The 14,943-nt window shown below is 45.8% G+C and overlaps 1 protein-coding gene across 1 annotated transcript in view; it reads left to right on the top strand.

Moving 5' to 3' along the window:
- Positions 1–14,943, top strand: part of C3H10orf90 (chromosome 3 C10orf90 homolog) — a 392,649-nt gene that overhangs the window by 368,693 nt on the left and 9,013 nt on the right. Inside the window, exon 7 of the mRNA XM_063963768.1 lies at positions 6,542–6,605. Within this exon, the coding sequence (XP_063819838.1) occupies positions 6,542–6,605 (64 nt within the window). The remainder of the gene's footprint in view (positions 1–6,541; positions 6,606–14,943) is intronic.

Here is a 14,943-nt window from a genome sequence, read left to right on the forward strand (position 1 = left end):
GTAACAAAATCTCAGCTGGCGCCCGACTTCTCCCTGGGTTAGGTGAGCCGGATGAGGTGAAACTGCGTCCTGGCTCCAAATGGAACTGATAGAACGCAGTTCAGCCCCATTCCGGCTCACTTTAACCTCTGGTTACCGTGATTAGTGATTTGATTGATCATGCTGTAAAAATTACTTTTGTGTAAAACTGTATTTATCAACTGGAAAGATGAATGCTTAGTCAAACTAAATCTTTTTAAATTAATTTATGTCATTAGAACAATAAGGAGCTTTTGTTAGATTTTTTTTTCACATTTATAGCACCCAGTCTCTAGGATTGTTTGGTTGTACCTTAATAAACGAAGGCAATGGGGGTTATTCAGATCTGATGCTAGGCAGCGATTTTTGCAGCCCTGCGATCATATAGTTACCACCTACAGGGGGGGGGGTATTTTCGCTGTGCAAGTGTGCGAACCAGGGCCGGATTAACAATGGGGCTGATGGAGCTGCAGCTCCAGGCCCAGCATCAAAATAGGCCCACGGCATCTTTATATTGCTATGCTGCTGTAGACAGGAAAAACAAATTCCTGCTACAGTAGCCTGCCAGTGGGTTTTCGTGGCCCCGCCTCCCGGCTGCATAAACACCCCGTCCATCCCCCGAACGCCGGCCATGGTGTACGCAGGAACCCCCTTTCCCAATGTGACCGGAGCTCAAGAGGGAGAAGCTGAAGTAAAATGGCCCGGCGGCCGCTGGTCACGGGCAGTGAAGGTCCACGCTGGACGGCCAGTTGGTGTTAAGGCTGAGAGCTGTGGTCAGCGAGTCGGGAGCAATAGGCGCTAAGAAGTGATCGCTGCCAGGAGCCGCGGGAGCCTCTGCTAGCATCACACCGGGGAGGCAGGAAGCACCAGATCGCCGGAGGTCACCAGCGCAGCATGTCACTCTGAGCCACAGACAGGAGGTAAGAGGGGAACCTCCGGCGGTTGTCCCTTACGGCTGGATGTGAAACAAACGGGTATACACCAAACTCCCCAGTCGGCGTGGGAGGGCAGAGACTGTAAATCGGCCAGACAGGTTAATTTCTAAAATCAGTCAAAAACATATTGTAAAAATATATGTTTTATACGTTCTTTATTATCCGCACAAAATACATGTGTGTTTTAATTGTCCACCGAAAATGGGAAACCGATATCTCTGTGATTATAGTATAATGCTGGGTACACATAGGCGGATATGTTGGCTGATCTATTGAACAGCTGATATGTAGGTGAGCCCGTCGACCAGTGTGTAACAACGATATGTCTGTGAACGCTATCGTTCACAGACATATCGCATCGGCCCTGCATCACACACATCTTCACATATATTGGCGCATCCCTGTGTGCATACAGTCGGTCAGCCGACTGCCCGTGCACATGCTGCAGCAGCTGGCGGTGACTGATGGCTGAAATGCGCGCCCAGTTCGTGACATCAGTCACAACGGATCGGGCAGTGTGTACAGATGGAGCCCTCCTCATCTATCCCTTTAATAGGATTAATTGAGCCAGGGCAGTCTTTCTTAATCCCATGCTGTAATGACTTAATCCCCTGATGTATTGTTCTCTCTGTATTGTATTGTAGCTGAGAACAATAGATGAGTTTATGCTGATAAACCTTGGTGCACTTAGGCGCAGAGAAGGCTAGATGAGCGAGGCCCCATCTGTATGTACAACACACTGCGTGGTCTGTCTGTAGATATATCTGCAGATATGTATATCGAGCAGTGTGTACCCACCATAATTCAACAACAGTACCAGGGATCTGCCTTCTATGGGGTATATTCAATTAGTCGGTAAACCGGCACTAATTCGACTGTTTGCTATTCAGTAGCGGGCATTTTTGACATGCCTTTTCGTTTTTGTTTTTTAGTTGAATCGGCATGGATGAAAACAAACAAAAACTGTTGTAAACGCCCACAAATTCTACAAAACACGTGGATCAGCGGTGAATTCACGATCCACGTGGTTTTCGGCCGGGCAGATTTTTCACAAGCTGAAAAATCGGAACAGGCTTTAAATAGGTTGAATGCGGCATCTGGCAGCAGCGCATCCCATATAGAATTGTGTGTGAGATGCGGTGGGGAGTTTTGGAGGGATCGCAGCAGGTATCGGAGATAACCACTGTGATCCCTCCTTTTTACATTGCAGTGAATCCCATCCCTCAAAATCATGTGTTTTTTTTTCCAGATAAATGGGCTCCTAAAACCCCCCAAAATGAGCTATGACAGTCGGAGCTCCACTAAAGCGCAACCACCCATGATGCAGAAAGAGTGAGATTTGGGTGGGGTGTTAAAACTGAAATCTAAATTGCAGTGTAAAAATAAAGCAGCCAGTATTTACCCTGCACAGAAACAAAATAACGCACCCAAATCTATCTCTCTCTGGACATGTTATATCTGCCCCCCCCCCCCCCCCCCCTCTGCAGTGCACATGGTTTTGCCCATCTGCTAACAAAGTTGCTGCTACGATCAGGTCTGAATTAGGCCCATAGGGGGTCATTCCGAGTTGATCGTTTGCTAGCAATTTTTTGCAGTGCTGCGATCAGATAGTCGCCGCCTATGGGGGAGTGTATTTTCGCTTTGCAAGTGTGCGAACGCTTTTGCAGCCGACGGCACAAAAACGTTTTTTTGCAGTTTCTGAGTAGCTCTGGACTTACTCAGCCGCTGCGATCACTTCAGACTGTCCTGTTCCGGAATTTACGTCAGACACCCGCCCTGCAAACGCTTGGACACGCCTGCAGCGGTGATCATGACCCTGCGGCGACACACACTAGGCCTTTCTTAAATTTCAGCTCCAGGCCCATATGGACCTTAATCTGGCACTGGTGCGAAGGCATGTGTAGCAGAGCTGCACAAACTGATTTTGTGCAGTCTCTGCGCAGCCCAGGACTTACTCAGCCGCTGCGATAACTTCAGCCTGTCTGGGACCGGATTTGACGTCAGACACCCTCCCTTCCAACGCGTGGACACGCCTGCGTTTTTCCAGACACTCCTTGAAAAATGTCATTTGCCGCCACAAATGGCCTCTTCCTGTCAATCTCCTTGCGATCGCCCGTGCGATGGTTTTTTTTACACCATCCCATCGCTATGCAACGATGCCCGGTGCAGTCGTTTGATGCACCTGCGCATTGCGGTGCATAAACATGCGCAGTTCGGACCTGATCGCAGGCTGTGAGAAAATGCAACCTAGCGATCAGGTCTGAATTACCCCCAATGTACACATCAGTGCAAAGTCTGCACGATGAGATACAGCCTGTAATGGGGTCCCAACAACTGCAAGACTATACACCCTTACCAATCTCAGCTGCGATGGGGGAGAGGAGCGGGGCCATGCATGCAGCTCCAACGTGCGATACTTATACAAACCGCGGGAGCGCGCATCATATCCTGTATCGTGCATACATACTATACAATATCGCAACAAACAGGCCAGTATCAGCCGGATCATGGTGGTCATTCCGAGTTGATCGCTAGCTGCATTCGGTCGCTGTGCAGCGATGAGGCAAAAAAGCGGCATTTCTGTGCATGCATATGCGGCGCAATGCGAACGCGCAAAGTTCTATTACAACGAATTATGTAGTTTCACACAAGGTCTAGCGAAGCTTTTCAGTCGCACTGGTGGCTGCAGAGTGATTGACATGAAGTGGGCGTTTCTGGGTGTCAACTGACTGTTTTCAGGGAATGTTCGGAAAAACGCAGGCGTGCCAGGAAAAACGCAGGCGTGGCTGGGCGAATGCTGGGCGTGTTTGTGATGTCAAAACAGGAACTGAATAGTCTGAAGTAGGTATTGAGCTACTCTAAACTGCACAAAAAAACTTTGCCGCCGCTCTGCGATCCTTTCGTTCGCACTTCTGCTAAACTAAAATACACTCCCAGTGGGAGGCGGCATAGCATTTGCACGGCTGCTAAAAACTGCTAGCGAGCGATCAACTCGGAATGACCACCCATATGTGATATTCATAGTGTGTACCCCCATCTCCTAGTTATGGCTATTGCCACAAACAATTTTGCTTGGTTCCTGATCCTATAACTTGTACAAGTTACATCACAAAATGTGCCTAAATAGACAGAGAATCACCACTTTGACATGAAAATAGGGACTTTTACCAGAACCAATGTGATTATACAGTAATACTGGGCAGTGATTTCTAAACTGTGTGCTTAAGCAACCTGGGATACTGCGAGGCTCTTGCAGGGGTGCCTCGTATTGGTGGTTCAGGACCAAATCAAATTATTTATGGATGGTCAATGTGATAAGCAAAACCAATGCTAGTGGCTGCAAATCATAAAACATGTGACCAATCAGAAGCAAAACTGTACACCACCCCATAACTCAACCTAAGGATGACAGGTTCATTTAGTTAATTTTATTTTATTTTCAAAATTTACCAGTAAACTGTCATGAAAGAAATGCTGATACACTTCGGCGCCATGATTCAAGAAAGTTTTAGAACCTCTGGTACTAAGGATTTCCTCCTAGCCTGGATGGATAATCCATTCCCAGTATACTAAAGAAACACATTATTAGCATATAGCAGAGACTAGATGCCAAAAATAACTATGTTTAATCACCAATATTCTTTTTCTTAAACATCTACAGTATTTATCTTTCATTGGTGGTCATTCCGAGTTGTTCGCTCGCTAGCTTAGCAGAATAGCGAACGAAAAATTAGCAGAACTGCTAATAAATAATTCCTTGCAGTTTCCGAGTAGCTCCAGACCTACTCCTAGACTGCGATCACCTCAGTCCGTTTAGTTCCTGGTTTGACGTCACAAACACGCCCTTCGTTCGGCCAGCCACTCCCCCGTTTCTCCAACCACTCCTGCGTTTTTACCTGGCACGCCTGCGTTTTTTAGCACACTCCCTGAAAACGGCCAGTTTCCGCCCAGAAACACCCACTTTCTGTCAATCACACTACGATCACTCGAGCGATGAAAAAACGTCGCTCGAGCTTGTGCAAATCTCCAAAGTTTTGTGTTAAATTAGTGAACGCATGCGCGCTGCGTACCATGCGCATGCGCATTTTCCACCTAATCGCTCCGTTGCTAAAAACGGCAACGAGCAAACAACTCGGAATGACCACCATTTTTTTACTTTTCTGAAAGGATATCAAAAACATCATTCAAAATAAATTGTGCTTTTAAAAATATCAATAAATATCTGTAAAAAGTAAAAACAAGTGAATATTGGGGGTCATTCTGACCCGCTCGCTGCGTTTTAATGCAGCAGAGCGAATGGGTCCCTGCTGAGCATACGCGGGCGCCGTAGTGCGCCGGCGCATGCCAGACGGCCGAAAACCGTAGCAGGGATGCGATCGACTCTGCCTGATTGACAGGCAGAGGTGATTGCTGGGCAGGAGGGGGCGGAACGGCGGCGTTTGGCCGCCGTTTCGTGGGTTTGGTCCGACCAATGCAGGTGTGGCAGGACCAAACGGGAGATGGGCCGCAGTGGCTGCGTGATGGCACACGCAGCCGCTGCGGGCCAGGGAGCGATGAGTAGCTCCCAGCCAGCACGCTAAAGCTGCGCTGGCCGGGAGCTACTCTTGAAGTGCAAAGGCATCGCCGCTGTGCGATGCCTTTGCACTTCTGCAGGGGGGGCCGGCACTGACATGCGGGGCGGACTAGCCCTGTGCTGGGCGTCCCGCCGCATGTCAGTGTGACTGATTGTAGCTGTGCTAAATTTAGAACAGCTACGATCAACTCGGAATGACCCCCATTGTCCATAGTGCACTGCTCAAAAGCCCTATTGGTGTCAGAAGTGGGTGTTTTCCCTGCAACAGGGCTTCTCTCTACATATTAAGGGTGTGTCGCTTGGTTAGATTCCCTGAGATTTTCCGGCTTTGCAGGAGATCATGGCAGTATGAGTACCGCCTTTCAATGTTATCACTACTCCAGATAGATGATATCAGAAGAAAACATATAAAAATGAATTATTGTTATAGGAAATCTGTTACAAATAAATAATAAAAATAAGCAGATAATACAAATATTTATAGGCAACAACTGGGTGAATTATTTGACTGTATATATTTTATATAGATGATGAAGTACAGCAGGAGCCGGGTACACAGAGAGATATAGTTGTTGGGTACAATAGTGACCTGGCTCGGGCCTGTTGCTAGTTCGGAACCCTGATTTAAAAAACGGTACTCGGGTTTTGGATTGCAAATTATATGATTTTAGCTGGGGGGGGGGGGGGGGGAGTTAAAATTTTATCAATGTTTTTTATTGATTTTAAAAGAATCCAAAACTTGAGGGTGGTTTTGCCAAAAACTAAATCAGGATGATGAATTCGAACCAAAACATGGGGGTCCGCACCCATCAATAAACAAAATACACATGACAGGGTGGTAAAAAAAAACTAAAAAACACAGCATTATTTTTTTTTGGTCCCAAATGCAAATATGCAACTATAACAAAACATAGACTGATAACATCTAATACTTCTGCTTGAATTAAACAGTGCATAGTGTATGTGATGTACTTCCAAACTGTGTCATGAATTATTCAATTTCTTTCTTTTTTAGATAACTTATTCAAACCAAAGGAAAGAACTATTTCAGGACGAGAGATGCAGCAAAGATCTAAAAGGTAGGAAATATCCTGACATCCCATCCAACAATCAAATAACTGCGCTCAATGGGAAATGATGCTGCCTCTTGGTGCTTTTTGTGCTACTTACAAAGTCAACATGTTCTTTCCGTTTCCTTACCACTTTTTATTTGATTAGCAGCCCAAATGTCATTTGTACACTCAGTTTCCCCAGTGATGTTACTGCTCTCTAAAATAGCGAACGCCTCCCATTGGATGATGCCAATTTTTGAACCCTTGCAGACGCTGCTCATCATAGCCACGCCCCCTGCAGTGTAATGCCGGTGATCGCGGCATTACAGAGCGGGGGCATGGCTTAAAGGAGGCGTCACCGTAACCCCGCCCCACCCTTGCTCCACCCCCGGCCCGCCTCCGGCCCACCCCCTCCTTACGTCAGAGTGCTCCCTGGCCCGCCTGTTGAGCCGACCTGGCTGCTCTCTCCCGCAGAGAGCAGCCAGAATGTCGGTAAGTATGATTACAGGCTGCATTTTAAAAATGACAGCTAGGAGCTGATTGGTTGGTAGTTTATCTCTCTCCACTTTATCACTCTCAAAGCCTTAGTACATCTGCCCCGCACCTTACAGTTGCACTTTGGAGGAAATTTCTAGCTGCATGGTTCTGGGCTGCAGAACAGTCCTACAGTACAACCTCTTCCCATACTTACCTACTCTCCCGGATTCTGCGGGAGACACCCGGTTTTTCGAGTAGTCCCCCGCAGCCCCGGAAGAGTGGGCACACCTCCCGCATTCTGCCCACTTCCTAGTGAAGTGGGCGGAATGTGAAGAAAGACATAGCGAAATCGTGGAGGGGGCGGAGCCTAATGACGCAATTATATGCTAATCGCGTCATTTTAGCTCCGCCCCTATGCAAATATTACCCAACTGTGCACTTTTCCTGGTGAGTAGGTGGGGCTTAATGATGTAATTATGTCAGCCCCGCCCTCAGTGCCGCCTACCTGCTTCTCCTCTCCGGGAGATGCCCAGAGAGGAGATTTGAAAAGTCGGTAAGTATGCCTCTTCCATATGCCTGCTCTAGGAAAACAGTCCCAGAACTAAAAGTCCAAATACTTACACAGCTGGATTCTTTATCCAATATATAGTAAATATGTCTGTGCTTCTCTGCGGCCTCAATAACAGATTGTCAGCCGGTGCTGTGACCCAGGAGGACTGGATGACTTTTGTTTTGTTCTTTATTGCAGAAATAGCAGCAATTTTTCAAATTGGACACATTTTACCTGCAGTGTCTTCTCGGTTATGTTTTACACACGTCAAGCTAATATGTCTGTGACAGGCTTAGGGGTTCTCTCCGCTCATCATTTCTCTTCTCACTGATATTTTTATGACCGGCTCCACACTGTTGTTTAAATCTTCTGCTAACCAGGGTCTACAAATACATTCAGATCTTCCAGCCTAAGAATCAAATACACCTTTCACTATGACAACCTGTCTCTGGTACAGATAATAGGGACATATGGAGGATTGTGCAAGCAGTGCCAAAACCCAGGGCGCAGGGCCCTGCCGCAAACACCAACGGCATCTGACATGCAGGGTGTCCAGAATGCTCTCTAGGGACAGTAGATCTGGGACGCTCTAGGCATGCACCCTAATGGCTTGCAGAGCCACCCACAGTATCCAGGCAGCTCTACTTTCTCCTGCCAGCAGCCCTGCCCCTTTGTATGATGTCATGTGTATGGGGACAGGCCAGCACCCAGCGGCAGTGAGACCTGCTCTGTCGCTGACAATTGATGACGTAGGTGTGTTTCGTTTTGCAATTTTAGGCTAAGGGGGAAATGTATCATACCTCTAAACTGAAAATGTGGGGAAATTGCCCATAGCAACTAATCAATTTCTAGCTATCCTTAAACACCTTTAAAATGACAGAAGCTTACTGTATTTCCACGAGCCTCCATACTCCATACAGTGAATGGCTGTCAGCACTCTGATTGGTGGATAGCTCCAGCCATCCACCAGTCAGCATGCTGACAGTTGTTCACTGGCTGGCTGCAGGCTGGGAGGCAGGTAGGGTTGCCACCTCATGCACCATTAATTCCTGGAGACCCACACACACACATACATACACACACACACCCTCCCCCCCAAGGCACCAAGCAATGTTCATGTAAAATAAAATGATGTACCATATTTATAAAATATTTTACATACAAACAATCTAAATGAAACACTGGGGGTAATTCAGAGTTGATCGCAGCAGCAAATTTCTTAGCAGTTGGACAAAACCATGTGCACTGCAGGTGGGGCAGATATAACATGTGCAGAGAGAGATAGATTTGGATAGATTATATTGTTTCTGTGCAGGGTAGATACTGGCTGATTTATTTTTACAGTGTAATTTAGATTTCAGATTGAACACACCCCACCCAAATCTAACTCTCTCTGCACATGTTATATCTGCCTCACCTGCAGTGCACATAGTTTTGCCTAGAGATGAGCGGGTTCGGTTCTCAGAGAACCAAACCCTACCGAACTTCACCATTTGAGTCCGGTTCCAAGCCAGGCTCAGGTTTTCCCGCCTGATTCGGAAACCCGAACGAGGCAAAACGTCATCATCCCGCTGTCGGATTCTTGCGGGATTTGGATTCCATATAAGGAGCCGCGCGTCGCGGCCATTTTCACTCCAGTCTCGGAGAGTGTAGTGAGAGGACGTGTCTCCGTCCTCAGTGTCTGTGTGGGGGCGAGAAAGTGGGGTGGCGAGTCTAGTGCTGTGTTGTGCTGCTCAGTCCAGTCCAGTGTAGTCAGTGTATTGTGCTGCATCAGTCCAGCCAGTCACAGTGTTGGTGTCCTCTGCTGCTATATGTCCCCAGTGCTGCTGGCTGCTGTATAGTCCCTTGCATTTTTACTGTGTTGTTTTGCATCAGACCAGGGGTAGTGTCTTGTGCAGCATCAGTCCAGTGACCAGTCACAGTGGTGGTGTCCTCTGCTGCCATATATCCAGTGTAGCTGTATAAGTCCCTTTCCGTGGTGCTGTGTTGTCCTGCATTAGACCAGGGGAAGTGTGTTGTGCAGCATCAGTCCAGTCACAGTGGTGGTGTCCTCTGCTGCCATATATCCAGTGTTACTGCCGTATAATTCCTGTGATACTGGTGTATAATTCCTGTGATATTGCTGTATAATACCAGTGATATTGCCATATAATTCCCATGATACTGACGTATAATTCCTGTGACATTGCCGTATAATTCTCAGAATACTGGCGTATAATTCCTGTGATATTGCCGTATAATTCTCGTAATACTGGTGTATAATTCCTGTGACATTGCCGTATAATTCTCAGAATACTGGCGTATAATTCCTATTATATTGCCGTATAATTGCTGTGATATTGCAGTATAATTCTCGGAATACTGGCGTATAATTCCTGTGATACTGCCGTATAATTCCCGTGATACTGGCGTATAATTCCTGTGATACTGCCATATAATTCTCAGAATACTGCCATATAATTCCCGTGATACTGGCGTATAATTCCTGTGATACTGGCGTATAATTCCTGTGATATTGTCGTATAATTCTCGGAATACTGGCGTATAATTCATGTGATATTGCCATATAATTCTCGTAATTCTGGCGTATAATTCCTGTGACATTGCCGTATAATTCTCAGAATACTGTCGTATAATTCCTATGATATTGCCGTATAATTCCTGTGATATTGCCGTATAATTCTCGGAATACTGGCATATAATTCCTGTGACATTGGCATATAATTCCCGTGATACTGGCGTATAATTCCTGTGATACTGCCATATAATTCTCAGAATACTGCTGTATAATTCCTGTGATACTGGCGTATAATTCCTGTGATATTGCCGTATCATTCTCGGAATACTGGCGTATAATTCCTGTGACTTTGCCGTATAATTCTTGGAATATTGCCGTATAATTCCTATGATATTGCTGTATAATTCCTGTGATATTGTCGTATAATTCTCAGAATACTGGCGTATAATTCCAGTGATATTGCCATATAATTCCCATGATACTGACGTATAATTCCTGTGATATTGCCGTATAATTCTCAGAATACTGGCGTATAATTCCTGTGATATTGCCGTATAATTCTCGTAATACTGGCGTATAATTCCTGTGACATTGCCGTATAATTCTCAGAATACTGGCGTATAATTCCTATGATATTGCCGTATAATTCCTGTGATATTGCAGTATAATTCTCGGAATACTGGCGTATAATTCCTGTGATACTGCCGTATAATTCCTGTGATACTGGCGTATAATTCCTGTGATACTGCCATATAATTCTCGGAATACTGCCATATAATTCCTGTGATACTGGCGTATAATTCCTGTGATATTGCCGTATAATTCTCGGAATACTGGCGTATAATTCCTGTGATATTGCCGTATAATTCTCGTAATACTGGCGTATAATTCCTGTGACATTGCCTTATAATTCTCAGAATACTGGTGTATAATTCCTATGATATTGCCGTATAATTCCTGTGATATTGCTGTATAATTCTCGGAATACTGGCATATAATTCCTGTGACATTGGCATATAATTCCCGTGATACTGGCGTATAATTCCTGTGATACTGCCATATACTGTAATTATCGGAATACTGCTGTATAATTCCCATGATACTGGCGTATAATTCCTGCGATACTGGCGTATAATTCCTGTGATATTGCCGTATCATTCTCGGAATACTGGCGTATAATTCCTGTGACATTGCCGTATAATTCTTAGAATACTGCCATATAATTCCTATGATATTGCCGTATAATTCCTGTGATATTGTCGTATAATTCTCGGAATACTGGCGTATAATTTCTGTGATACTGCCATATAATTCTCGGAATACTGGCGTATAATTCCCATGATACTGGTGTATAATTCCAGTGATATTGCTGTATAATTCCCGTGATACTGCCGTATAATTCCAGTTATCCTGTCGTATAATTCCATATAAATCCATATAATTCTGTATATATCCAGTCCAGTGGTGCTGTCCTGTGCTGTATATTATTTACTCCAAATAAAGGGGTTATTAATATTTAATCCAAATAATTTTTACAGGGTTTGCCCTGTGAGGTGTAGGGTTACGCTCTCTTGTTCCACATATTGTGTTATATAACTCCAGAAAAATAATGGAGAACTAACATTTGGAGGATAAAATAGGGAAAGATCAAGAACCACTTCCTCCTAGTGCTGATGCTGCTGCCAGTAGCCATGACATAGATGATGAAATGCCATCAATGTCGTCTACCAAGGCCGATGCCCATTTGTGATAGTAGAGGGCATGTAAAGTCCAAAAAACCAAAGTTCAGTAAAAAGAACCAAAAAAGAAATGTAAATGGTCTGAGGAGAAACGTAAACTTGCCAATATGCCATTCACGACACGGAGTGGCAAGGAACGGCTGAGGCCCTGGCCTATGTTCATGACTAGTGGTTCAGCTTCACATGACGATGGAAGCCCTCATAACTGAGGCCTTGACACTTATGTTGGTGTTAGACATGCATTCGGTATCCGCCATTAGTGCAGTGGGATTTAGACAATTGATGGAAGTATTGTGTCCCCGGTACCAAATCCCATCTAGATTCCACTTCACTAGGCAGGCGATACCGAGATTTTGCCATTTAATTCCAGTGATTTGGATGTATAATTATTAATTACAGTGATTTTGCCAATTAATTCCAGTGATTTGGACTTATAATTACAGTAATTTTGCCAATTAATTCCAGTGATTTGGATGTATAATTATTAATTACAGTGATTTTGCCAATTAATTCCAGTGATTTGGACGTATAATTCCAGTGATTTTGCCAATTAATTCCAGTGATTTGGACGTATAATTCCAGTGATTTTGCCAATTAATTCCAGAATTAATTCCAGTGATTTGGATGTATAGTTATTAATTACAGTGATTGATTTTGCCATTTAATTCCAGTGATTTGGATGTATAATTATTAATTCCAGTGATTTTGCCAATTAATTCCAGTGATTTGGACGTATAATCACAGTAATTTTGCCAATTAATTCCAGTGATTTGCATGTATAATTATTAATTACAGTGATTTTGCCAATTAATTCCAGTGATTTGGACGTATAATTACAGTGATTTTGCCAATTAATTCCAGTGATTTGGACGTATAATTACAGTGATTTTGCCAATTAATTCCAGAATTTTTTCCAGTGATTTGGATGTATAGTTATTAATTACAGTGATTTTGCCAATTAATTCCAGTGATTTGGACGTATAATTACAGTGATTTTGCCAATTAATTCCAGTGATTTGGACGTATAATTCCAGTGATTTGTAATTGTGTGTGTCGCTTGGCTTAGTCATACAGCTACCTCATTGCACCTCTTTGACATCTTTGCATGAGGTGCTGTTTGGGGCCTTTTTTTGATATCTGCCCTCCTGTCTGCCACTCCTAGATAGGCCAATTGTTTGTGTCGCTTGGCTTAGTCATACAGCTACCTCATTGCACCTCTTCTACATCTTTGCATGAGGTGCTGTTTGGGGTCTAGTTTTTGAAAAGTGCCATCCTGTCTGACACTGCAATGCCACTCCTAGATGGGCCAGGTGTTTGTGCCATACACTTGTGTCGCTTGGCTTAGTCATACAGCATTCTCGGTGCACCTCTTTTATTTCTTTGCATCATGTGCTGTTTGGGGCCTTTTTTTATATCTGCCCTCCTGTTTGACACTGCAGTACCACTCCTAGATGGGCCAGGTGTTTGTGCCGCACACTTGTGTCGATTAGCTCAGTCATCCAGCCATCACGGTGCAAAATTTTGTCCTAAAACAATATTGTGAGGTGTGAGGTGTTCAGAATAGACTGGAAATGAGTGGAAATGAATGGTATTGAGGTTAATAATACCGTAGGATCAAAATAACCCCCAAATTCTATGATTTTAGCCGTTTTTATGTTTTTTCGCGCGTCTCTCCTGTGTCCCTCCCTGGCTCTCCCCCGGCCGGTCTAAGGAAGTGCCGTTCGTGAGCTCTGATTGGCTCACGAACCGGCACTTCCTTTATTAGACCAGCCGGGGGGAGAGCCAGGAGGGACGCAGGAGAGACGCGTGATGCGCTCCGTGTCCCTCCAACACATGGGGGGGGGGAGCAGGCACTTGGGGCATATACCTGGCACTGTGGGCATATACCTGGCACTGGGGGCATATACCTGGCACTTGGGGCATATACCTGGCACTGTGGGGGGCAGATCTGGCACTGGGGGCATATACCTGGCACTGTGGGGGGAAGATCTGGCACTGGGGGCATATACCTGGCACTGTGGGGGGCAGATCTGGCATCTGGCACTGGGGGCATATACCTGGCACTGTGGGGGCAGATCTGGCACTGGGGGCATATACCTGGCACTGTGGGGGGAAGATCTGGCACTGGGGGCATATACCTGGCACTGTGGGGGCAGATCTGGCACTGGGGGCATATACCTGGCACTGTGGGGGCAGATCTGGCACTGGGGACATATACCTGGCACTGTGGGGGGGAGATCTGGCACTGGAGGCATATACCTGGCACTGTGGGGGCAGATCTGGCACTGGGGGCATATACCTGGCACTGTGGGGGCAGATCTGGCACTGGGGGCATATACCTGGCACTGTGGGGGCATATACCTGGCACTGTGGGGGGAAGATCTGGCACTGGAGGCAAAAACCTGGCACTGTGGGGGAATATCTGGCACTGGGGGCATATACCTGGCACTGTGGGGGAATATTTGGCACTGGGGTGAGCAGGCACTGAGGGGGCATATGTGGCACTGTGGGGGAATATTTGGCACTGGGGGGAGCAGGCACTGAGGGGGCATATGTGGCACTGGGGGGGGGGTATATGTGGCACTGGGGGCATGTACCTGGCACTGTGGGGGAATATCTGGCACTAGGGGCATATACCTGGCACTGTGGGGGAATATCTGGCACTGGGGGCATATGTGGCACTGGGAGCATGGCCCTAGCAACAAGCACTACCCCCTAGCAACGAGCATGACACCCAGTGCATGAAACCCCTGGCAACAAGCATGACACCCTGAGCATGAAAACCCCTGGCACCGTGCATGGAACCAAGAGCATGAAACCCCTGGCAACGAGCAGGTAATTTAAAAGTAATTAGAAGCCTTACTGTAGAACTTAATGTGTAATGGGCATTACGGTGTGTGTCATAATGTATCAGGCATTACGGTGTGTTGTATACTATATCACGGGCATTGTGGTATGTGGTATAATGTCTCAGGATCATTGTGGTGTGTGTCATACTGTGTCACAGACATTGTATGTGCTATAATGTATCAGGGGCATTGCAGTGTGTAGCATAATGTATAACGGGCATTGCGATTCCTG

The sequence above is a fragment of the Pseudophryne corroboree genome, chromosome 3 (genome assembly GCF_028390025.1).
Source record: "Pseudophryne corroboree isolate aPseCor3 chromosome 3, aPseCor3.hap2, whole genome shotgun sequence".
Lineage (NCBI taxonomy): Eukaryota > Metazoa > Chordata > Amphibia > Anura > Myobatrachidae > Pseudophryne > Pseudophryne corroboree.